Below are 24,046 nucleotides of genomic sequence, written 5' to 3' on the forward strand. Positions count from 1 at the left end.
TTATTATTATTTGATTATATGATTAGACTTTATTAGATATGAGTTTATTAATTTTCATTTCATGAATCTTCATTCTTCATGGAAGGTGCCAATTTCGACTAACCGTGCAAAATCAGGAATTATTATTATCTCCTCCATTCACAATTCTTCACAGCTCGCAAAAAACAATGTATATGAAGTGGTCCATTATTATAGTCATTACCTTTTTTCCCATTATCCCAGACCCAGAATCAAACTTCCTTCTTCTATTAATAACCCTTTGATCAGCGCATTTTCTTGGAAATCGATAGAGCCAAACATAGGTTAAGTATATGACAAAATAGGACCAACTGAAAAGACAAAAATATGTTTTTAGACCGAGCTTATTCGGTTGTTTGTAGGTAGATGAAGTAGAAATACAAAACTGGCGTTGCAAATTGTAATCATTTTAGATTCTAGTGTAATTGCATCTATAAAAATCAATGGTAAGCAACTTATGAGCTCATGAGCCATTCAAATCCGAATAACTTTAACTTATTTAAAAATTGACAATAATATATAATATTTTAGTAACATATAAACAGGTTACAATATTTTAGTGATTTATTGTCAACTATGTAGCTCAAGTGAAAAGATGGAAAATGATTTTCATGAGGTGAGAAGAGCAGGTGTACATGTGGTTGTTGACAAACCTGTGCATTTTTAATGAACTCATTTGAAAAGCTTCTCAATTCTTTGTTATAAAAGACCAATGCTTAATAACCTTTCATGTCAGTGCCGTATAGCTTCACAGTCTTGCGACAAAAACTGGAAACAAAAACGCTTGTTTCTAAACAAACTCAATTGACATCCTGATCTCTAATAGAATATTCTTACCTCGCTCTCAACATCTCACTTTTTTGCATTTACTTTACTTTTTACAAAAACATTATTTGTAGCTTCTTGTAGGGAATTTTGCCCTCTTTCAAATGATATATAAAATCAATTTCAGAGCAACTGCCAATGGGAGTAATCTTTGTTGGTTAATGTTGCGGCCTCTCCATTATAGCTTATATAAAAAAATAGTGGGCGTGGCAAGTTTGTTTGGAAACGAGCGAGCTCCCATATACGCTTCCGTTGGTCGGGGGACTTTGTGAAACTATCTACGGCTCTGCTTTCATGTAACACAATGGTCAAGGTATTTTGGATCAATGTACACTTACTTTAATGCGGCGCTATAATAGTACAGGCTTTTTCTGTATCATGACCTGTACTATACTAATACAAGAAGACGTAAATGCATTCACTGTATCGTAACCTATACTATACTAATACAAAAGGAAATGGAGGCATTTGCTGCATTAGAATCAGCACCCCGGTAATGTAGAAGTAAATTTAAAGGGGTTGTGGGTTTGAAACGTGGTTATTTTATTTCATGGTCAGTAAATACAAATATTTTTGTATTTTTTGGAGAGAAAAAAGCAATACATAGCACTTTATTTTATAATATTTTAACACATTACAATGCATTGTATTGCAAGATATTGTAAAACATAGCAATAAACATTTTTATTATTACAAGAGTTATAAATCATTGCATCCTGTTGGATATTCATTGTCCTGCATCATAATATGAGGGTATTGTGGTGCTGTATGGTTCCTCAGTTAATATACCTTGTTCTATAACTTTGTTGAAGAGCCCAAAACCATACATAGTGTCATGTGTAGTTACTTGACCGTACACTGTATCATTTGCACGTATTTATGTTCTTGTTGTAGCTGCTACGGAAGTCTTCAGGTATAGTGCTACTACCTATTTTCTGTAACCATTAAATTTCTTTCTCACCTTTAACTGCTGCCTAGCGAGTTTGTCAAGGTCGAGCTCTATGTGCTGTTAAAGCATGTAAAATGAATGTGTTAACCACTTGGTGAGTAACAGCGTATGTAAGATGTTTGTTTGGGAGGAATTAAAACCTTTGTGCTTCCAGTGGCAAGCACAGACATTCAATGATTCGAACATGTTTAGGTATAGCTGGCTAATTTCTAGTTACAACTTGCTCTATTGCTGGTATTGTTCTATTGCTGGTCATATACAACACCAAAAAGTATCGCAGATTTATTGTGTGCATATTTGTTGTGGCTACACTCACACCGGCACTAATAAACGATAGGTCGTGTTGATAAATAGATTATTCAACAAGAACTGCGGGAAGTACAAGGTCATGACTCGTTAAATTCATTAGGATATTCATCAAATACGGAGCTCATAGAGTTGTGATAGCAACAACATATCTACATCTATTTGTATCGCTAAAATCTGTTCGGAAAAAACATTAAAAGCTAATGATAAAAACAGACAAGTACAAAAAATACTGTTTGTTCATGGCATATGGTTAACTTCAAAAAACATTTTAACATATTTTTATTCCCACAAGCATTATCTGAAACAATAGCCGGCATTTAGTTATTACAGAAAAAAAAGAATACTATATTATATATATATATATATATATATCTTTATATATAAAGTTATATATAAAGTAATATAAGTTATATATAACGTTATATAAGTTATCCCACGACCAAACAAGAGCGAAGCAATTGATTGGGAGATTTATGATAAATGCACATGTGCACCCAACTCCCGAAAAATTATCCGTTAACGGCCGTCACCAAACCCTTGCAACAAAATCCTATCAACAAATTTAACTATTTTTCAGTAACGTCGTTTAAGTATAATAATGATGCAAAATGCATATAAACCTATTTAAATATGTTACCAAGCCTTTGAAAGGTTACCGCAAATTCCTAAAACTAACCCATCTGATCGGATTATACACAAATAGACAGATTAATTTGGACGAAAATCGCCACAAAACGCTTGAAAAGCTTGGTTTAATAAAAGTTAAGACCGGAAATTGAAACGCCGAGCGACAGAGAATAGAACGATAAAGTCGTGCGCATTTCACAAAAAAATAACGCGCACATTTCAATCGTCTATAGCATTGTCGAAGGTTTCTGTAATTAACGTAAGAGTACTGAAATCGTTTCATTTTTGCCGATTTCAAAGTAACTGACATTTTAGACTCTTGAGTACTTCGGTATTCTAACTGATGTACAATGCAGTTGTAAGTAAAGGAAATGATGATGATATTTTTTTCTAACGATTCTTATGAGATTTTAAGATTATGAGATTACACTTATGAGATTATACTTATGAGATTATAAAAACTATGACGTTTTTAAGTGTAAACAAAATTGTGTATTGGTTTTATATTCTTACTATATTAATAATATTGGTTATTCTAATAATATCAGTGCATTTTACTTCTAATATTACATTTCTCCTATTGCAGGGGGAGAGATATAAACATATAATCTTTTCCTTTCATTATTGCTATTTGTTGTATATAATAACACCCACACCCAGTACATTACAGCTACCATTGCAGTTATCCTATTGCACTGCAGTGCCATTTGACTGCTAATATTGCATTTCTCAACTATCAGTACCCTTTCTTTTTTTTCAATATCTCTTTGGTCGTGGGCTGTATGACAGTGGAATTTCTAGTAAATATATATATAACTTTATATATATATATATATATACAACTTTATATATATGCATATCAAAAAAGCTGTAATATAAATATATAACAGTTAAAATAACTGTGTTTGCAGGTTATGGAAGCCAGTATGAGCCTTGTGATGACAGGGATTTGCATGTAAGTAGGCGGAGTAACTGACCAAAATTTCTTGTTATAAAATTCAACTTACTCTCTGCAGTGTTCTGTTTGATACACACATGTTGCTCATACCAATTTTATACATGTACATGTAATTATTGCACTGATCGTTTGCAAGATCATACAACACCTGAAACATGTAAATCCAATTATTTCAGGAAAAAGAAGACCTCACGTTACACTTCTCGGGTATGTAGTACTTAAGAGTTTAGCATGTTATTTGTTATCCTTGCTTCATTGCTTACCCAGTTTTACTAGTTAGAAGTAATCAACTAGGCCTTAACTATTTAGGTACTAAGGCTAACTATTAGTTCCTTACAACTCGTAAGAAACTAACTAAAATGTCTAATACTAACCAACTGTGTGAACTGTCAATGTGTGTCTTCAATAAGCAGTACTTACGAGGTCTGATTCAAAAGTTCCTGGAATGGAGTTGTATACACTCGCATATTCGAACGCTGGAAAAACCCATTGCAGGGAAACACCTGCGGAGTGTTATTACAAAATTTCAGGTTGCTAAGACAACGCATTCTCATTTGAGCAGACAATATGTCAAGGTCTGTCAGGTGCCTCCGGCGATTTTTAAAATTTTTTATTGTCATGTCTAATAAACCGGAACAGCGTAGTTGCATTAATTTTTGTGGCAACTTAAGGAAAACAAGGATATTATGACCTTCAAAATAAAGTTTTGATCATTTCTGAAAGCTTCCTTAAAATCGTAGCAAGCGTGCATCCTGAGCTCTTTTTGGTCATCAGTTAGCAAGCATGACACGAACTTTGCTGCGACTCATCTCATGTTTAAATTGTCAGTTAAAACTTTTTGAAGAGTTCCAAAACCAAGTCCAGTCTCTCCAGATATCGCTCTAATGGTATACTGTGCAGTCGTATACTGTGGCCCATTGCATGATACTTCAAATCGTGTTACCAAGCAAACAGCAAGTAGGAGTAAATATTAGTGAACATATCAAACAATATACCCCTTTACTGCTTGAATGCTAACTTACCACAATGCTGCCAGGACTGATAGTATCATGTTTCACATTGTTGTACTGTAAGTCTGTAGACTCTTGGTAAACTTGAGCTGTCATGACATTGTAATATTACACAGTTGTACTGCTGTAATACTATACCATGCACCACACAGTTGTACTACTGTAATACTATACCATGTCATCACACATTTGTACTGCTGTAATACTATACCATGTTATCACACAGTTGTACTGCTGTAATACTATACCATGTCATCACACAGTTGTACTACTGTAATACTAGACCATGTCATCTCACAGTTGTACTACTGTAATACTAGACCATGTCATCACACAGTTGTACTGCTGTAATACTAAACCATATCATCACACAGTTGTACTGCTATAATACTATACCGTATCATCACACATTGGTACTGCTATAATACTATATCATGTCATCACACAGTTGTACTGCTGTAATACTATACCATATCATCACACAGTTGTACTACTGTAATACTATACCATGTCATTACACATTGGTACTGCTATAATGCTATACCATATCGTCCCACCGTTGTGCAATTTAGTAATGCTGTTGAGATTTTGTTTTGTTTATTTCAAGATGGAGAGAGCCCTGGTTCCTTATCACCACAAGTAAGTTGGAAATGGAGTTTTGTGTGTGTGTGTGTGTGCGTGCGTGCGCGTGCGTGCGTGTGTGAATTCATAGTGTGTGTATTTGCGTGTGTTTTTGGTCAAGCACCAAACCTTATCCTGTGGTGACTTTACCTGGTTTATAAAATCACTTGTGATGTTATCTGGTTAATGGATTATTGCATAAACGCAATAATACAGGCACATAAAAATCACCTTAGCAATGGAGTCGAACTCGAGACATTTGAATCTCAAGTCTACTAACAAGGGCGCGCAACTACACAGCTACTATATCCTTTTCGTGATTGCACCAGCTAAATGTGCACTTTTTATTAATAATTAACAATACCTTTTGCGTTTGTAATTTTTTTGAAAATTTTGTGAAAGCTAATTTCTTTTTACCATCACCTATTTTATTAATTTGGAATTTTCAATTGTGTTGTTTCAATTTCAATGTACCGTTACAATTATATTTCTGGTTTTGGTAAATCTGTAGAAGCTAAATTATTTTTTCTGTTGGCATTCGCATTATCTTGAGTAGGAGTTGCCTCTACGATCTTTCTCCGTTCAGTCAGACAAAGTATTTAACAAAGAAAGTCTGATATCTCTTTTTGAAATTTTTTACCAGTATTAAAAGGTACCAGTATTGTCTATCAAAATATTGAACAGCCATTTCCTTGTCATATGAAATCTAAAAATCCAAATAGTAAATGTTTATGTTAAATAAAGATAATTTTTTGCGCAAAGACTTTTTTATTATCCACCTAGCTTATTATCCATTAAGCTTCCTAGCCTAACACATTACCATCTGAACCACTTGGTCACCTCTCAACGTCTAAGAATAACTGTGGAGAAAATTATTACCCATGACTACTGCCTGGATATTAGTTATAAATAGTGGTTAAAACCTGTAACAAATCCATATTAGAATTAGAGCACTAAAAAATACATGCATCATAAAAAATAATGAATAAAACCTACAAACAATGTGTTCGTTTACCTTTGGTGTTGACAAACTAGGCTAGGCTAAGTATTCACTGAAGTTCGCTAGTGAGTGAAACCTAGTGAGATGCACTGTACATATCAGCGAGTAAGAAACAGGCCAGTGAGATGGTAAGAAGTTCCTGGGTGTCAGCCGATGGCTGAGCAGCTCACATGTGATTTTTTAGGACCTGCTGCCCTTCCACATAAATGGCCAGCAGAGCGTTTTGTATTTAAAAGCATCTTTCGTTATTCGGAGCAATATTTCTATGAAAAAACTTCATAACTTGGAAATTTTGTACTCGGAGTCGTTTGTTAGTGGAGGTTTTACTGTATTACCTATTAGTAGTACATAACAACATCTAAAAACTGTTTTGCTTACAAGCTTTTTGCTGAAAAGAGATTGAAATGAAAACACACCTTGAAACCAAGTTTTACATGGATTAATGAATTTGTCCATGAATGCATCAGTGTACTGTTTGTTTCCTTGTAGGATTCATGCAGGAGATCACCGTTTCTCTCTTTAGCCAGTAAGTAGATTTTTTGTTTAAATCATAATCAATTGAGCTAGTATGAAATAATAATCGTATTAACATTAATAATTCTACAAACTATTCAATTTTTAAGCGTTTGAATTTATTTTCTGCCATATCCTCTGTGTACGTTATTGTTATTTTCTTAGGAGAATTTATGCTTGCTAAGTCTTGGGTTGTTCTCCAACATTGCAAAGGCCAATATTTGTCTCCTTACAATGATACATAAGAATTGTTATTTTATTTTAGGTCTAGGAGAGCTGAAACTGTCATCATCTTGTGCAATACAGGTTTGTATAAATGATGAATGAATTTGCCCAAAATTTTAGTAAATTTTATCAAAAAGTATTTTTATATTTGTGACAGTTTTTGATGTTTGAGGTAATCTGACTGCCAGGATGTTTCAAGAATAAATTTGACAAAACTTGGTCGCGGTTAAAACTCTCAGATCAAGTGAAAGTGCGATTATGACGTCTGTAGTTGCTAAGAGAACGACAGAATAAATAAAGCGATAGCCGATATCAACTGTCACAGCGACAACAACTAGCGACATCGATTTGCCCGTATCTTTTTTTAAGTGTTTTAACCATGATCAAACTTTTTCGATTATAATCTTGAAACATCTTGGCAATGAGGTTACCTCAAACATCAAAGACAATATCAAATGATAAAAAATTACCAATACTTTCCAATAAAATTTAGTAAAGTTCTGTGAAAGTTTATCTCTAAACCCACCCACAGCATATCCTATGAAAATTCTGTACACAGTACTAATAATCTTCCTATAGTATTATATGGCTCTGGTGTTTTCAGGAGGATCCCCTAGTTGCCCTTCATCTTTCTGACCCATTTTCGCAACAGCTACAAAGCATCTCAAAAGAAATTAATGCCGGCTTATCAACCATTTACTTGCCGGCAGTGACAGCAATCAGCTGCCTTATGGGCAAAAGCACAGTTAATACCTACACAGACCTAAGCTTCAAAGAACCAAATATAATTTGGTCTTTGGTTGAGTCGATAGCAGGTACGCTATAATGCCATGTAACCAAACTATCATTTTTTGCTATTTTAGTCATGGGACATTTTTGAATAGCAAAGAGTTGACACTGGAAATCAAACATTCATAACGACTATGGCTATTCTGAAATTTCTGTAGCAAATCCACTACTACAATACACTAACAAGCATTGCAAGCATAGTATCAGCTCAGCCTAACAAACCACCTGCACCTAACAACCTAACATGGCTGTCACGAATTTTGTGTTATTATTAACTATGAGTTCAAATCTCATACGGTGCAATCTGTTTTCCCAACCTGCAATTGTGGCTTCAGTCAGACAAATAAACACTGCTCTTATTGTAGAAAATATTTGTTACGGAATAAGTAACACGTATCAGATACAAAAACTATACTTCTTTTATCAACAACAACAGTTAGTCTAATTCAACCTGTAATGTTACGTAACATGTATGAATAGTGGAAAATCAATAATAACAATGATATTTCCATGATGGTTATTATTTATTCTATATCAATGGCTAATATCCTCATTAAAAAAGTCTGAGATGGTCGGGCCCCATATACAGAAAGGAACAAGCCCGGTCTCCACATCAACTTTTATACTCGCAGCTGTGTGATGGTAAACGAAATCAAGAAATGCTTGGACTTTGTTATAAAAATGTTGCTAAGAGAAACTTGAAATGGAAGCAGATTACTACAAAGTCATGGCAGATGATCATTTGTAATCAAGCTGATTGGAGATGTGATATCATATGAGAACCCCAACCATAGACAGTCTTAGTCCCCTCAAATCTTTGCAAGAGAAAAATTGTATATATATAACTATTAGAGAAGTTTGATATAAAAATAAATTGACTAGATTATCCATCCGCTAGGTTTATTGGCAGCAGGATCTCATAATCAATCCGTTAGGTTTATTGGCAGCAGGGTCTCATAATCAATATGCTAGGTTTATTGGCAGTAGGGTGTCATAATCAATATGCTAGGTTTATTGACAGCAGGGTCTCATAATCAATCTGTTAGGTTTATTGGCAGCAGGATCTCATAATCAATATGCTAGGTTTTGAAACATTTTTTTTAAACCTGTCGGCTTTAAAACAAAACTGAAACAGAACAATGTTCTTTTACATACATGTATTTAAAGTATTTCGTGTGTTTCTCGCCGACTAAGCATCCTTCTCCTATATCACATAATATACAAAATTTAATATATTATGAATATTATATAATACTACAAATTTAAAATGGAAGCATTGTGAAGGATCACTGTGTGATGAGCAGACCATATGGAGTGGAGTTGTTATCTCATGTGTTGGAAGCAGAGCGTATTATTAATAACAAGAGAAAGTTGTATCATGCCTCATCAACTTGATTAGTCTGCTGGCTTTGTTAGAAAAAAATTATTACCTTTTACAGCAGGGTTGGGAATCTATGGCTCGCGAGCCATATGTGGCTTTTTTGATGCCTGCATATGGCTCTCTCAGACAAATCAGCAAGCAGTGAAATTGGCCAATCAAAACAAATCTAGTAGAATTTTAATTTTACTTGCACTCTCAGCCGCAGCCATGCTCATGAAAGCCTTCACTTCACTGCAGAGTTAGTTATAGACTTAGTCCTTGAAAGCAGTGAGTGTGCTACCATTGTGTTATATATCTAAATAGTTATTATTCGTAGGCAAAACCGGGACAATAAGCTAGTTACTCTTAGCTTCACCTACTTGCTAAAAGGTCTATGTTATTATAATGACTGGATAAAGCGTAGTCCTGTCACAACTAGAAAAGCACAATTTGAATCAGAGATTTGCTAATTGTTTTCGCAGACTTGGCATATGGGTTCAGATGTAAGTTTACAATCATTGTCCTACCTTTGTGTGAGCAACATTTTGCATGTCAATTTATATGTATTATTCATAATATAATAATAATAATAATAGACTAATTTTGGGCAAAAAAATAATATTGAAAATTTTTCTTCAATTGAATAATAATATAAATAAATTATGAAAAAGTGTCGTTAGACCCTTTTGCGCGTGTGCAAAAGACTACAAAGCCATCAGCAAAACCATGCAGCACCAGAAGTCGCATTAATGTTGGAAAATACTCATTAGCAACAGTATAGCAATGTTATTAAACAAAATCCAGTGACATGTTGTACTTTAAGTGTTGAAATTAATTAAAATGCACAATTTATTTGTATTTTTAGTTTTAAACATATTGTATGGCTCTCACAATATTATACTTTAAAATATACGGTGTTTATGGCTCTTTCAGTCCAAAAGGTTCCTGACCCCTGTTTTACAGAAATTCTGTTTAATTTATTCTAACTGTGTTTTAAGAATGAACAATATTACAGGATGTAAAAGGCACCACACTATTGATGTCATTCGGGAGGCATTAGAACATGTTGACCAATCCGAAGGTGCTGGTAAGTTATTGTTATTGCTTTGTTAAAAGTATCTTCATCACAGAAAATTTATATTCTGCTGATAAAAAATGGCAATATTGTGAAAACTTTGACTTTTAAAGTGATCCCCTTTTATGAGAATATTGTTGTGTGGATAATTGCAAGTAATTTCTATGCAATTTTAGTTGCATGGGAACAATCTGCGATTCTATGAATGTTAGCCTGAGATTCTGTGACTGTTAGCCTATGATTCTCTGAGTGTTAGCCTGTGATTCTCAGAGTGTTAGTCTGTGATTCTGTAACTGTTAGTCGGAGATGCTGTTACTGTTAGCATATGGTTCTCTGAGTGTTAGTCTGCGATTCTGAGACTATTAGCCTGTGATTTGTTCAGTTCCACAAATAATTTATAACACTTTTAGCTTTTTTGCAAAAGAAGCTCAGACAAAATCATAAAACCATTACCAAACTGGGCCCAAACTGCTTAAGATCAGATATCTTGAGTAAAATGTAAGTTTGCATTTGTATATTTTTGGGGGCCTACCATTCTGTAATATAAACAATAAATGCTTATGTGTTTCGTTGCATTGTTATTTCTACTATATGACACTAATACCCTGACTTTTGACAACAGAGATATTAGAAAAAACTGCTTATGTATATTTATTTTCATAACTGAATCTAGAAGCATCTAGAAGCATCTAGTACGAAAGGCTGCAGTGATGCTTGGACAATGTGCAAAAAAATAACGTTACATTAGTTGAAAAAAGCATTCTTGGTCTCCATGTGAATTTACAGGTGTCATTCACTGTTTCCGTGCTTCGAATGAATTTGGAGTTGCCTCCACTCCAAATCATGGAAACGGTAAAACCTGAACGCATTCAACCACATTTCGCTTCACTAAATTTGTGTCAAGGCATTTGCCACGAGAATATATCGATACATGGCAAATCCTGAAAAACCAATATAGTACAACTCCGAAGCGTTGAAATGGCAGGGTGCAAATTCATCGGCAACGGGCTACTCTGAACCCACTCGAAGCATGGAAACACAGTGATTGTCCTCCACGCCAAGACTTTAAAATGGCTTAGAATGTAAGAATGAGAGCCAGTCTGATACCAGCCCTCAATGTCTAACAGGTTCTAGAAACTAGGCTATATAAACTTAAAGAGGAGCCGTATTATGAACTGTTGCATATTGTGTAATCAACTATGAATGATTGCACGCTATGCAAGAACTTGAATGGGGCGAGTGGGTGGATAGAGGATAGAATAGTATTTTTTCTAGTATTTTTCCTACTTGTCTCTGGTTTGAATCCATCCAGCAATTCCTTTCATCAATATTATGTTTGTATTTTTTAAGCATTACCTCATTACAAAACACTAAACTTAATCACACAAACAAACAATTTTTCATAATTACACCTGTTTATGGAATTATATTGAGCTATGTTAATTCATATCACACCATATGTTATATATATATTAAATTATGATCTTTTAAATATAATATCTATGTATATAAATCTCAATATTTGTCTGTCTGTATGTCCAATTCTAGCAATAAAATTTTAAAAATAAAGAATTTCCTGTGCATGGGATTTGAACTCCCAACCTCCAGGTAGGCAGACCAGCATTTATCCAATACACTACATTGTCCAACCTACAATACTATGAAATAGATTTGGCATATTCTTATTACGTATGCCAATCATTCATGGTTTCGCGCTCAACCCTGCAGCTAGTGTTATGCATAGAGCCATACCAGAAAAAAATGAGTGCCCATACATGAAGAAAATGCTTAAAGGACAACTCCAACAATACTATTGCATCCAATATAAAGCTGTGGTAGGCACAGCAGCCGGTACAGTACAAATTACACAGAAATACACAAAACCCATTCATTTAAAATTTAGAATGGTGAATGTTGTATATTTATTATCATTATATATATATATATATATATATATATATATATATATATATATATATATATATATATATATATATATATATATATATATATATATATATATATATATATATATATATATATATACTAATATATCTAGTGGAAATCTTCTGACTAAAAATTGCTCAATGCCATAAAGGCAGTGCATATAGAATAGAAAACTTCTTCTATCTTCTTTTAAATAATAGTCAAAATTTTTATCTTCTTTTAAATTATTCTATATATATATATATATTCTGTGCAAAAAGATTTTTATTATGTGTGCAACGCCAAGCATGCAGCTAGTTAAATATACATATATAGACTAGCTGATTTCCTGTGTTTCCCAGGGAATGAAAATGTCTTTGCACAAAAAACTTATTCTTATTGAACAAATAATAACAGCAATGATATACAGCCCCAAAGGATAGCCGACGGCGCTCATATGGGCGGGGTTTAATTATGAAGCTCTGTTGGGATTAACCCGGACACGGCACCCGAACAAACAAATATGCTGAATAAAGCACCTTGTAAATTTACGAATATTATGAACTATAGTGGTTATTTTACTTATCTGTTGAATTCATTTTGTTGTCAAATAAATATAGTATCCCAATATTGTCACCGTTATGATCAGTCAGTTGCCATTCACAAGCATTCGTGATATTAATAGTCACAATCGTAAAATAGCTCAAATTCGGTTTTGCATTTAGATTTTGAGTATGAAAACTACACTGCACAGCTTTGCCTGCTGTCCCATCTTATTGGCAAGGTAAAACAATGTGAAACCGATGAAAGACTTGGTCATTTTATATTAGGGGTGGCAAAATATTAATCAAAAACTAGAAAAAAAATGCCGTTGTTAGGGTAATTATATTCAACTTTAGGCATATACTACGACCTTTACTAATTTTAAATTTACTAAAAATAGGTAATTTGAAATGTTTTATTTTGATTAGATACATTATTTTGGTTAGGTATTACTCCTACATTGCAGAAATTCAATGTTTGCTATTGTGACCCGCGGGGTCTACTGGCTGAATAATCTAATGAAACGATAACAGCGATTCGTGTTTTCTAAAACCTAACAAGGCAACGCGACCGCCCCGCGAGAGTTGTGTTTGCTTTGAAACCCAGGCTAGCACAATCCTAATAGAGCTCCATAATTAAACCACGCCCATATGATAGCCGTCGGCTATCCTTTTGGGCTGTATATCATTGATAACAGTTACCATTCTAACTTTTAAACTTCATATCATGATAAAAGTTTTCTGAAGTTCAAATAAATTAAGAGAAAAATGAAACTACTGTAAAGGTTTTCATACTTTTTCAAACAACTGTAACTTCTAAATTTCATATCATGAAAACAGTGTTACGATGAAATTAATTAAGAGAAAAAATGAAACAACTGTAAAGGTATTTAGATTTAACTGTAAAATAATTAGCTGATTGGCTAAATAATGTCTGTTTTGCTACGATTACAATGAAAAGTTATTTGGTATACAATTATGATTTTACTTCTTTCAGTGTCGGCATCGTGAAGTGAAAATGTTGTGTAGAGTGGTATAGAAACCCATAATATTATCTAATGTAAACACTACGGGGTAAAAGTCATCAAAATTTTATATATGTACTGTACATACTAAAAATTCGTAACAGTAATACATTAACTTTAGTAATTATAGTTACCAACAGTAACTTTAGTGTATTTAGTGGTTACGATCTGCGAGAAAATGTAACATTACAATGTGCTACGTGCAGTACGTACCGTAGGAGCCCTTACCTTTGAGACAGACGCATAACAAATGTTGAATTTAACTTAAATGTTGAATTTAACTTTAACAAATTTTAGTTTTGATAGAATTTTTTTTGTGATGTCGCATGGTGGAAAATTTTTTAAAAAGTTTCGTTTCTGTTTGGTAAAGACGGAAAAAACATCGTGTTCCAATTCCTAAGGCGAAAAAATTGTACAACGGAAGCATCGTAACCCGAGGCAGCATCGTAACCCAATTGCGGACTGTATTAATTAATAATATAAAGTGGACATCTTGCGTGTGCAATCGCGAAACAGAGACACAGTATATGGTAAAAGCAATGGGTATAAGAACAGCTTAGCCTTGTGGTTACATGCGCTTGTGAGAAGACTTACAATTTGAATTTGTGAGTTGAAGTTCAGTACTAACGTAATGTTTCGTTGTTAAAACATATAAAATAATGCACTGTTATATATAGATAACAGTGCATTGATTTATATATTATATAATAGTTTATAAATTACATTATGTTTATATATTTTAGGTGAATTGCCATTGTTCAGCGCCAACCAGGTGATTGAAAAATTGAGTGGCAGCAATGATCCCTGTCTCTTTATGTCAGATAACCTGCCTAGCTTGAATGAAACCCTCAAGGCTATCACAAAACCATGCCTAATCAATGGAATCTATAGAGGGTCCTACCGTCACGTGAATGACACAAGGATCAACTTTGCTGGTAATATCGATTATGCCTTATATGCATATTTGTTGACTGTTAGTCTCAAAGTCGATTAAATAATTTTCAGCTATTAAAACACCGATTGATAGATTTCAACTCTAAAGACTTGAATACTGCCTAGAACGAATCAAAATTTCTTTATGATACGACTTATAAAATCACCAAACAATTTGTAAATGCCTCATCAGAAAGACCTCTGCAAGTAGCTTTGTTTAATGGCTTCTGTCTAACATAAATTAGCATGTTGAATGTTCCTATGACAGGTACTTCTTTTCTAGTTATTCCGATTTGGCAGCATGGCTACAAACTAGTAACTTTTCCTCAAAACTAGTTTTTAATATTGATTTCTAATTAGTTTGCTTAAGCTATACGAGGAAAAATGTAATAAACAAAGGAACATGCTGATAAACAAGGGAAAATGTAGAGTGTAACATTTACAATCTTTAGTACATAATCAGTATGTGGTAAATACAGCTTGCCGCTGTTTGTGAGACTGGAGCTTGTGTATAGTTTATGCCCAAACAGCGTGTAACCAGCACGCTTTCAACTAAATGTGAAAACCTAATCATGGTAATTTTAATGATGAGCTTAAACAAAACTTATGTAGATTTTATCAGAAAGTATCAGTATTTTCTATCATTTGTGATAGTTTTTGATGTTTGAGGTGATCTGACTGTCAGGAATTTTTATGATTAAAGTCGACAAAACTTGATCATGGCTCAAGAAAGTACGTGCGAAAAGATGTCACCGGTTGTTATTGTTGGGATAGTTGATATTAGCGATTGTGTTCAAATTGCAGTGTTACGCATCTCTGTTGGTCTGTCTTTTTGCAACTATAGATGCCATAATCACACTTTCGCTTTCAAGTGAAAATACTCAGCTCAAGAGCTGAGTATTTTAAGTGAGATCAAGTGTGGTCGATTTTACACTAGAAGCATTCTGGCGATCAGATCACCTCAAACATAAAAAACAATTGCAAATGATATAAAAAGTACCAATATTTTCTGTTCACATTTACTAGAATTTTGTAAATGTTCTCAAATTATTCGCATATAACATTCAACGAAGCTTTCCCTCACCTCTAAATATTGTTTAATAAAGTTTGAACACGGGCTATAAAATGAATCAAATGTCATACCTCTAAAGCTCTAACTCTTCTCTCTCAAAGCACTTTTAGAAAGATTGAATATTTATTAACTAGGGTTTGCTGAGCCAGGACAACTTCGGGCAAAAAGCTACATACACTTGCATGATCGCTTACTTATGAGCAAGTCAGTACGGATGTGCACTTCCTTCGAAGATATTGGACCAAAGGTGCCCGAGGAGAAGAGTTTAGCTCCCCTGTTTCTAAAGGTTTATCAAAATCATCACATACATATTGATGGCCAAAAAGTAAGTGTATACACAGGAGGCTTGTCTCTGAATCAGTCAAGCCTGCAATACTGGAATAGTCCAAAAGTTCTAATGTTTGAGTTGTTTACTATATAAATAGGAATTCAAAAGCACCTGCCACTACTTTCAGTTTCCAATATGAAGTATTTTGTAGGTGAAACAAGCTATCCATCAATACACTCTCTCAAAAGAAGCTGAAGAAGTTTTCATTACCTTTCACAATTCCATCATACAAGACACTCACCCCTCTGGATTGTATGCGGATACATTCCAATATCTAAACAAGACGTCGGTAAGCCTCATTCAAGTTATAAAACAACTGTCATAACACATGTAGAATTTGACCAGTCATTTTGCATAATAAGGCTTGTCGTTTAATTAACCCGTTCACTGCCATTCATGTACAAATTTTGCCGATTTTGCTTCACGATATGGATAAAATTTTTATTAACTTAAACTTCTATCTAGTAAATTTTTATTTTATATTTTATTTTGCCAACTTGTTAACAAATAGCGCTATGCAAAAATTTCAATGTATATATAGTTTTTGCATTGCTAAAGCTATGTGAAACTACGGTTGCTACGAAGCTAAAACGATCCTCTGCAATGTTCCTTACTCTTACAAAACTATTACTTTCACCCCATCAGAGTCAGTGCTGCTACTTTAATTATTTGTGTAATGACGAAATCTGAAGCTGAATCAGCAATAATGTCATCAGCATAAGTAGTTCTCTGTTTTCTAACTCGGGAGGTACTTACGAAAGTCATAATAACACTAAATAGTTAGAACGTCAAAAAGAAAAAATGATCGTTTTTAAGTTCGGAATTCCCAAACAGAAGTTTTTAATTGCCTCGTGATTTTAGGCTAATTTTATAGAGAATTTTTCGAAAAATACAGTCAATACCATAAAGATCCTATAGATCGGTGGTTATGTTGTCAGCGAATAATAAAATTAAGTTACTACGCAATTGCTGAGAAAGTCGCAAAAATGTGCCTATGGCAGTCTACCATAGCTTACGCATAAATGGGCTTACGGTAGTGAAAGAGTTAGTATTCGTCACTATAACTAGCACACTGGAAGTCAGAGACTGTCAGGTGTAATAAGTGTAGCTATAATTATTCCATGTTACAGCAAAGTGATTCAGTGGGCAGTGGTAATGCACTTGATTAAGAATTTGAAATATTTGGGTTTGATTCTCGAGGAATCATTTTTTTCTAACGCTCTCAGTACGGCTTTGGACGGCCATAGGTCTTTTCAGAGTAAACATTTTGTTTATCTACTGCACTACTATACGTTAGTTTCTTGCAGTTGTTAGTAACCCTTTTTACAACCTTGCTTCTCGCTTGGTTTACTCTCCCTTATTTTTCATATTCACTCATTCATCCTTGAAGAGGATTTTTTTAGCATTTTTTTTGGTTTGTTTGTATCCGCTGCTTCTACTTTGTGATATTTTGTTTCTATCTGTGATAATTCATTATACTTTAGTTCAAACCATCACTCTGTCAGCACATCAATGAATCAACCAATAAACTAAAAATGTAGAAATATCTACGATACGTTACAGGGTCATGTCTTCCGCCTCTCAATGCCTTTACAAGCTGCCCATGATGTGCATGCCAATAGAGCTCCAAGTTTTACTATAGACAAAGAGGTTATGGAGGTTGCTGTGAGACTTGTCAAAGAGTTTGAAAAACAGAAACTAGATATTCTGGGCATTGATAGATTTCCGTCAACACTAACAGAGTAGTGTGTAAGTTTGTTTTACTTGTTCAACAATGGAGGTTTTTAGAAAATTTAAACCACTTAAATTTAAACCACGAAGGTCGTTTAAATGTTCACAGCTAATATTACTTGTAATGAACAAGAAAATTGAGTATTGTCATTATTTTCGTAATGAGCCTATCAATTCCATATGCAGTAGACGCTCCTATAACGTAAACTGCAGATAACGTAAAAAAAATTATGTGAAGTTTTTGCTTCGTACTACGTAAAAAATTCTATATAACGTAAAGTGTCAAGTGGAGGGGAACTCTCTAATTCGATTTGAAGAGTAACACATCTTGCCGCACTGGTGAGAGAAAAAAAAGCGACGTACGTATAGCGTTATATCTATTATACATGTATATATAACTTTTATGAAATTCTAGTTCGTCATGATAAATCGTCATATGTGTCGACGAAACGGAGAACATGGTAGCTGCGCAATTGTTCACAAATACTTAAAAGTGATCAATTGGTATAGATGTTACAGCGATGATCTACCAATCTGAATGTCATGAGTTAAGAGTTTTTATCTTAACCTTGACCCTAGAAAACAGATAGACAATAAACAGGTGGACACCACTCTTTTTATATTAAAACATGTTCTTGTTTTGTTTTATTGTAGACATATAAAATATTTGTTATTAGTTTTACTTTTCAGAATAAACTTTACTGTCTAGAAAAAATGAACAAATGGTTTAAAATGGACATTGAATATGTGTGTTCTCCATCAACTCATTGTAAAATTACTGCAATCATTGTCTATAAAACCGGTGAAATCGATAAGAAAAAGGAGACAAGTTGTCGATGTAAACTAATAATATTACAGTTATAATATAGCCTACAAATTAAAACGTTAAACGTCTAGTTTTTCCTGTTTGTATGGCTAAAGGGGCGAGTTTGGAAAGATCTTGAAATGGATTAGGCAATTTTCATGTATTTTACTGTTCTTAAGATATAACTTCTCTATAACGTAAACGTTCCTGGAATGAATTATTTACGTTGCAGGAGTGTCTACTGTATAGCAATATGGTTTACCTTCAGATGCCTTGCTTTCAGAAAAATGAAATCAGCATCCATTTTTTTTAAAATTACTTTTGTATAGTTGTTTCTTGAGATCTGCGCTCAGTTTATACAGAGCCACATACGAGTACCACTCAGTCTTGCACGCTAGCAAAATGTCACAATGGCGCTGACAGATGAACTTGCACAACTTTTATGTAAAAATTATCCGAAAGGATCGGTATTTTCTATCCTTGTGATTGTTTTTGATGTTTGAGGTGATCTGACTGCCAGAGTGTTTCAAGATTAAAATCGACAAAACTCGAATGCGGTCAAATTAAGCGCAGTTAGGATGTTTATAGTTGCTAAGAGACCAAGACTGACAGAATAGAGACGCGTAGCGCTGCAGCTTGAAAGCAATGGCCGATATCAACTACATCGACTATAGTTGCTATAGTTGATATCAATAATATTGGAGGGCACAAAAAAGACTGCCCAGAAGGCACATTTGAAGAGGGCATTTAAAGGGTGCATCTAGAAAGGGAACCTAAAGGGGCATCTACTGGGGGCAACTACTAGACTTGCCCCTAGTAGAGGAGAAAGGAGAAATCTAGAAGTATGTAGAACTTAGAGAGAGAGAGTGCCCAAGAATAACACCTAAAGAGGGAGCACAAAGAATTTAAGCTATTTGCCTCTACAGGCTATCAATTATTGTTTGAAAAGATAAAAAATAAGCCTTTTTTAATTTTCATTTAATTAATAATATTAAAAGGTTATCTGTATCTAAAATGTGTTTTTCACTGAATAATTGTAATACTTATATAATTATAAATCACAAAGCTTGCATGTTTAACAGGCCAAGTCAAGAGATATGAAGGAAAAATCTCAACTTGTTCACAAGTCATCTGAGAGAAAAGAAGTAAACTTATTGACAAGTTATTTGCAAAAATAGTTATCATCTAATTTTAATAGATTTTTTATTGTTTTACTTATTCACATCTTATAACCTTTACCCAGAATATTTATATTCAACAGTCAAGTGCCTTTTTTCAGAAAGTAAAACTTTTTTGCACTAGTCAATTATTACTTGTGCTTTTGTTTGTGTTTAGAGATTGATTGTTTTTACCTTTTTTTTCCATTTTCTATCATTTCTGCTCACATTTGTATACAGCCAGTTATTATGCCAAATATTATAGAAAAAATTTATAAAAGATTTTTTTATAAAAAAATATTTTTTATATTAAAGAAATATATTTAAAGACATCACTGACTTATTTAATCTGTGCAAGCATACATATCTTTGGTTTCATATAAATAGCGTACTATTGTTGTTAGATATTTACTGATCAAATATATAATACAGCCAAAATTATTATTTCATTTGTACTATTGTGTTGCTACTGGAAATTATCTGCTCACTATAGTGTTCCAATCAGCCTTAGTTAAGTTGAGCCACACAAAAAGGGTGTTGGACTCTCTGAAAGCGTACGAAATAATCTCATTATCTATTGTAAGCTCAAAATGCTATTTACACAACTTGCATGCATATGGTGAAGACTGTGACTGATATGACTACCTCAATGATATAATTTACATCAATAGCATGACTAACATGCTTTATGTGTTATCATTACAAGCAAGACTAACAAGGTTTTTGTGTTAAAATCACTAGCACAACTAACATGTTTTATTTGTTAGTGTCGGTAACATGGCTTATGTGTTAGCATGACTAGCACAGCTAACGTGCTTCATGATTAGTGTGATAACTATGACTAACATGCCTATTGTAGTCAAGAGCTATGACTAACATGCGTTTTGTGGTGAGCATCAGGGTGATGGCTGATGTGCTTTTTTAGTTGATATCACCGGTATAACTGATATGTTTTTATAATTATCATCACTGGCACAATTAACATGTTGTAGTAGTTAACACCGCCGGCATTATTAACATGCTTGTTTTATTTTGAGATAACCAGAAAATAACTAACATTCTTTTGGTAGTTAACATTCCTGTGACAAATAACGTGCCTGTTATTGTTAACAATATTAACTTAGCAAAAGCATGTGAGGAATAAGACTAATTTCATTAGCTCAAAATATTTGATTGTTATAGACCATCTTTGCAAGCGAGTAGTAGACTGTTCATAGCTTACACCACAAGTGCTTGCTAATTAGTATATATAACAATAAATAAATATTGTAAATTACTAATTATTGCTAATTACTAAATGCTACTTGCTAATCGCTGATTGGTATTTGCTAACTGCTATGTAATAATAATTTGTAATAATTGTTCATTACTAATTTCTACTTAATTAGTATTTGCTAATTGTTACTCGCTTATTGTTATTTGCTAATTGCTATTTACTAGTTGCTGATTGGTATTTACTAGTTGCTGATTGCTATTTGCTAAATGCTATTTGCTCTTTTCTATATGCTCATTACTTGTTACTTACTGTTTGCTAATTACTGAGTTCCTAACAAATTATAGCTTATTACTAACAACAATTGCTAACTTCTATTTGATAATTGCTAACTGGTAATCACAAATTGCTAGTTCCTCATTACTAGTTGCTAATTACCAATTGATAATTATTGACTATTAATCAATAATTGCTTTTTCTAATTAGTAATTTGCTAACTTATAATAATTCATTAACAGGTTCCGATAAAGAATTGATAAGTACTGATTGCAAACTACGCAAATTTGGATAGTACGTCGTTTTGAGTTGCTTTTGAACTTTCACCTGAAAAATTTTATCGTATCAAAGGTCTGTTTCTTACAATGTCAATAAGCGAAAAGACACACAGATTGATAAACATAATTCCCTAACAAGCTACAAAAGTTAAAGGTTGACTTGCAACAAAATTCACATTACAGTTATTTTGTGTTGGAATATTTACATCTTACTCTGCTGTGTTGTAGGTGCAAAATGAGTGGAAATGTGATTACAAACTCTTAAAAGCTAAAAAAGGAACAGTTAATCCCAGCCATCGCAAAAACGTTGTTGGTTGGAATCCCTTTATTTCTATGACGTACTCAACTCGATGTGGTTATTGTTTTGACACGTGATATTATTACGTGAATTGAAAGGCCAATAAAAGGCTCAATATAAAACGTCTCATAGCACTAGTTTATGACAAAACACTTCAGGTTCTACAAAAAGCCCTTATTAAATATAGACGCTCGCTACTTTACAGTTTGGTTTCAGCTTGGTCTAATCATCTAGTTGTAATCTGATCATGTAACCCATACTTCCTGCCAAATCGCGCCAACAATTTTTGCAGCATTTTTCAACCATCACATGTGACCAACAGGCTCTTCATGTTTATCAGATGATGATATGCAATCCTTCGAGCTAAGGTTAAAAAACTAAACAAATTTTTACAGCAGGTTTTGAGATACCAGTGTTCAAAGTGATAGCACTACAATTATGATGAAATAAACGCGTAAGGGCAATAAACATGGTTTTATTGAATGCGTGAAGTATATTTGTGAAAATATTTCAACGAATGAGGCTGCATGAAAGTGTAAACAGAAGCACATCGTGTTCAACTACGTCCCATTTGAGCCATTTTGGAAAGGGATTCCTATCTACGACGTTTTTGTGATGGTTGCAATTATCTGATTGTTTTTTAGCTTTTAAGAGCTTGTAATCACATTTCCACATATTTTGTACCTACATACAACACAACAGAGTAAGGCATGGTGAATCTTTCGATACCAAATAACTGGTATTTACCTGTAACAATGTAAATTTTGTTGCAAGTCAACCTTTAAGGAATAAGTAACTATTATATACTAGCTGCCAATGTGATTATTAGGCACCAAAAATTATGAGAAATAGAAAAGCTCCTTGTGCTTTAAACGCATGAACTGTATGCATCATGATTAATTCTTTATAATACATATCATTTACCGAAATATTTGCTTCATTATAAATAAATTCTTTGCGCTTTATCTTTCTCAGCTTTAGTCTGCTGTGGATTTGTAATAGTTGCAGTTCTAGCACACATGACATGAGAGAATAGACTGAATCAACATAAATTTGACAAACCATAAAGCGGGTTATTAGTCTACGAGTCTCTTAGGCTAGCAATTAGATTGGAGAAACAAACTACTGGACTAGCTGTTTTTGTATAGAAAGCTGTTTAAGTGAAGGTTGTTTGCAAGAATCGTTTTTTTGTCGCAAAATCTCCTTGCAGTAATTATTTTTGCAGCTAAAGATGAGTTAGCAAGCTAGTCTAGACCAGTGACTTTTCAAACTCTTTTACCTGTAACAGGTGTTTTACATTTAAAAAATTTTGGAAAATTTTGGCCATTTACAAAATAGCACAGAATGATACTCTAACGCAGTAATACATATGGCTAATAAGTTTTTTTTAACTATTTACGCACACATTTCCTGTGAAATCAGACTGCCGATCGATAAATCTGTAAATTTTATACTCTTCACAATTGTACATGTGAAGAGTATAGCTTTTACAAATTTAGCGATCAAACTTGGGAAAAACCGGAAATAGATGTGTAATGGAACATTTGAAAATTAAAAGTTTTAAAAGTGGATAATGGCAAAAAATATGCCTTTCAAAAGATTTCTTAAGAAAAACTAAAATACTTTATAATTTGTTGACAACCTGGATCTATTGAATGTAGTTTTCCTTGAATATAATTGTGTAACATCATACAGTAGTTGATCGATTAGCTAACACGTGCAGCATTTGTAAGAATTATAAATAGTCTATACGATTCATCATTTGAACGATGCGCTCTCTCAAGTCAGTTTTTAGTTTTTAAATTTCTTATTTCTTATTCTGAAAATATTCTAATTTTCATATCTTAGTAAGCCCGACTACCATGCTCCCTCAAAAGCTCTTTCTGCCTATGACACTCTGTGCTAACACTTTGGAATGTGTAACCTTTTGTGTTAACAAAAACTACATAAAAATAATTAGGAAGCACAGATTGGCTAGATTGGCACAGATCTTGGAAGTCAAGATCTTTAATTTCACCATAAAACCAAATTCTCAGTACGAATTAATACTTTTTATGGTTTAAAACCCCTTATTTGAATATATGAATCATGTTTCTACTGTATAGTACACAGGAAAAATAATGTACAGGAGGTTATAGCTTGAATATGTGTAAGTTCATTTCAGTAAACTCTTCTTTGTTTAA

At 33.4% G+C, this 24,046-nt stretch overlaps 1 protein-coding gene across 1 annotated transcript; it reads left to right on the forward strand.

Annotated features, from left to right (window-relative positions):
* The first annotated feature begins 613 nt into the window (after positions 1–613).
* Positions 614–20,162, forward strand: LOC137407753 (uncharacterized). Its single transcript, XM_068094134.1, has 14 exons — positions 614–634; positions 1,738–1,756; positions 3,640–3,683; positions 3,863–3,893; positions 5,304–5,335; positions 6,807–6,843; positions 7,096–7,136; positions 7,660–7,870; positions 10,220–10,291; positions 14,516–14,707; positions 15,912–16,102; positions 16,257–16,394; positions 17,669–17,854; positions 19,724–20,162. The coding sequence occupies exons 1-13, from the start codon at positions 614–616 to the stop codon at positions 17,849–17,851; spliced, it is 1,212 nt and encodes a 403-aa protein (XP_067950235.1). The 3' UTR covers positions 17,852–17,854; positions 19,724–20,162.
* Positions 20,163–24,046: the final 3,884 nt, after the last annotated feature.

This window comes from Watersipora subatra, chromosome 11 (genome assembly GCF_963576615.1).
Source record: "Watersipora subatra chromosome 11, tzWatSuba1.1, whole genome shotgun sequence".
NCBI lineage: Eukaryota > Metazoa > Bryozoa > Gymnolaemata > Cheilostomatida > Watersiporidae > Watersipora > Watersipora subatra.

What these genes read in the sequence shown, in the direction of transcription:
- LOC137407753 (XM_068094134.1), top strand. Translation starts at nt 614, where the DNA reads ATGGAAAATGATTTTCATGAG. An exon ending in GTGATGACAGGGATTTGCAT is followed by an intron (nt 3,684 to 3,862) that starts GTAAGTAGGCGG and finishes CAATTATTTCAG; the next exon opens with GAAAAAGAAGACCTCACGTT. An exon ending in TGACCAATCCGAAGGTGCTG is followed by an intron (nt 10,292 to 14,515) that starts GTAAGTTATTGT and finishes TATATATTTTAG; the next exon opens with GTGAATTGCCATTGTTCAGC.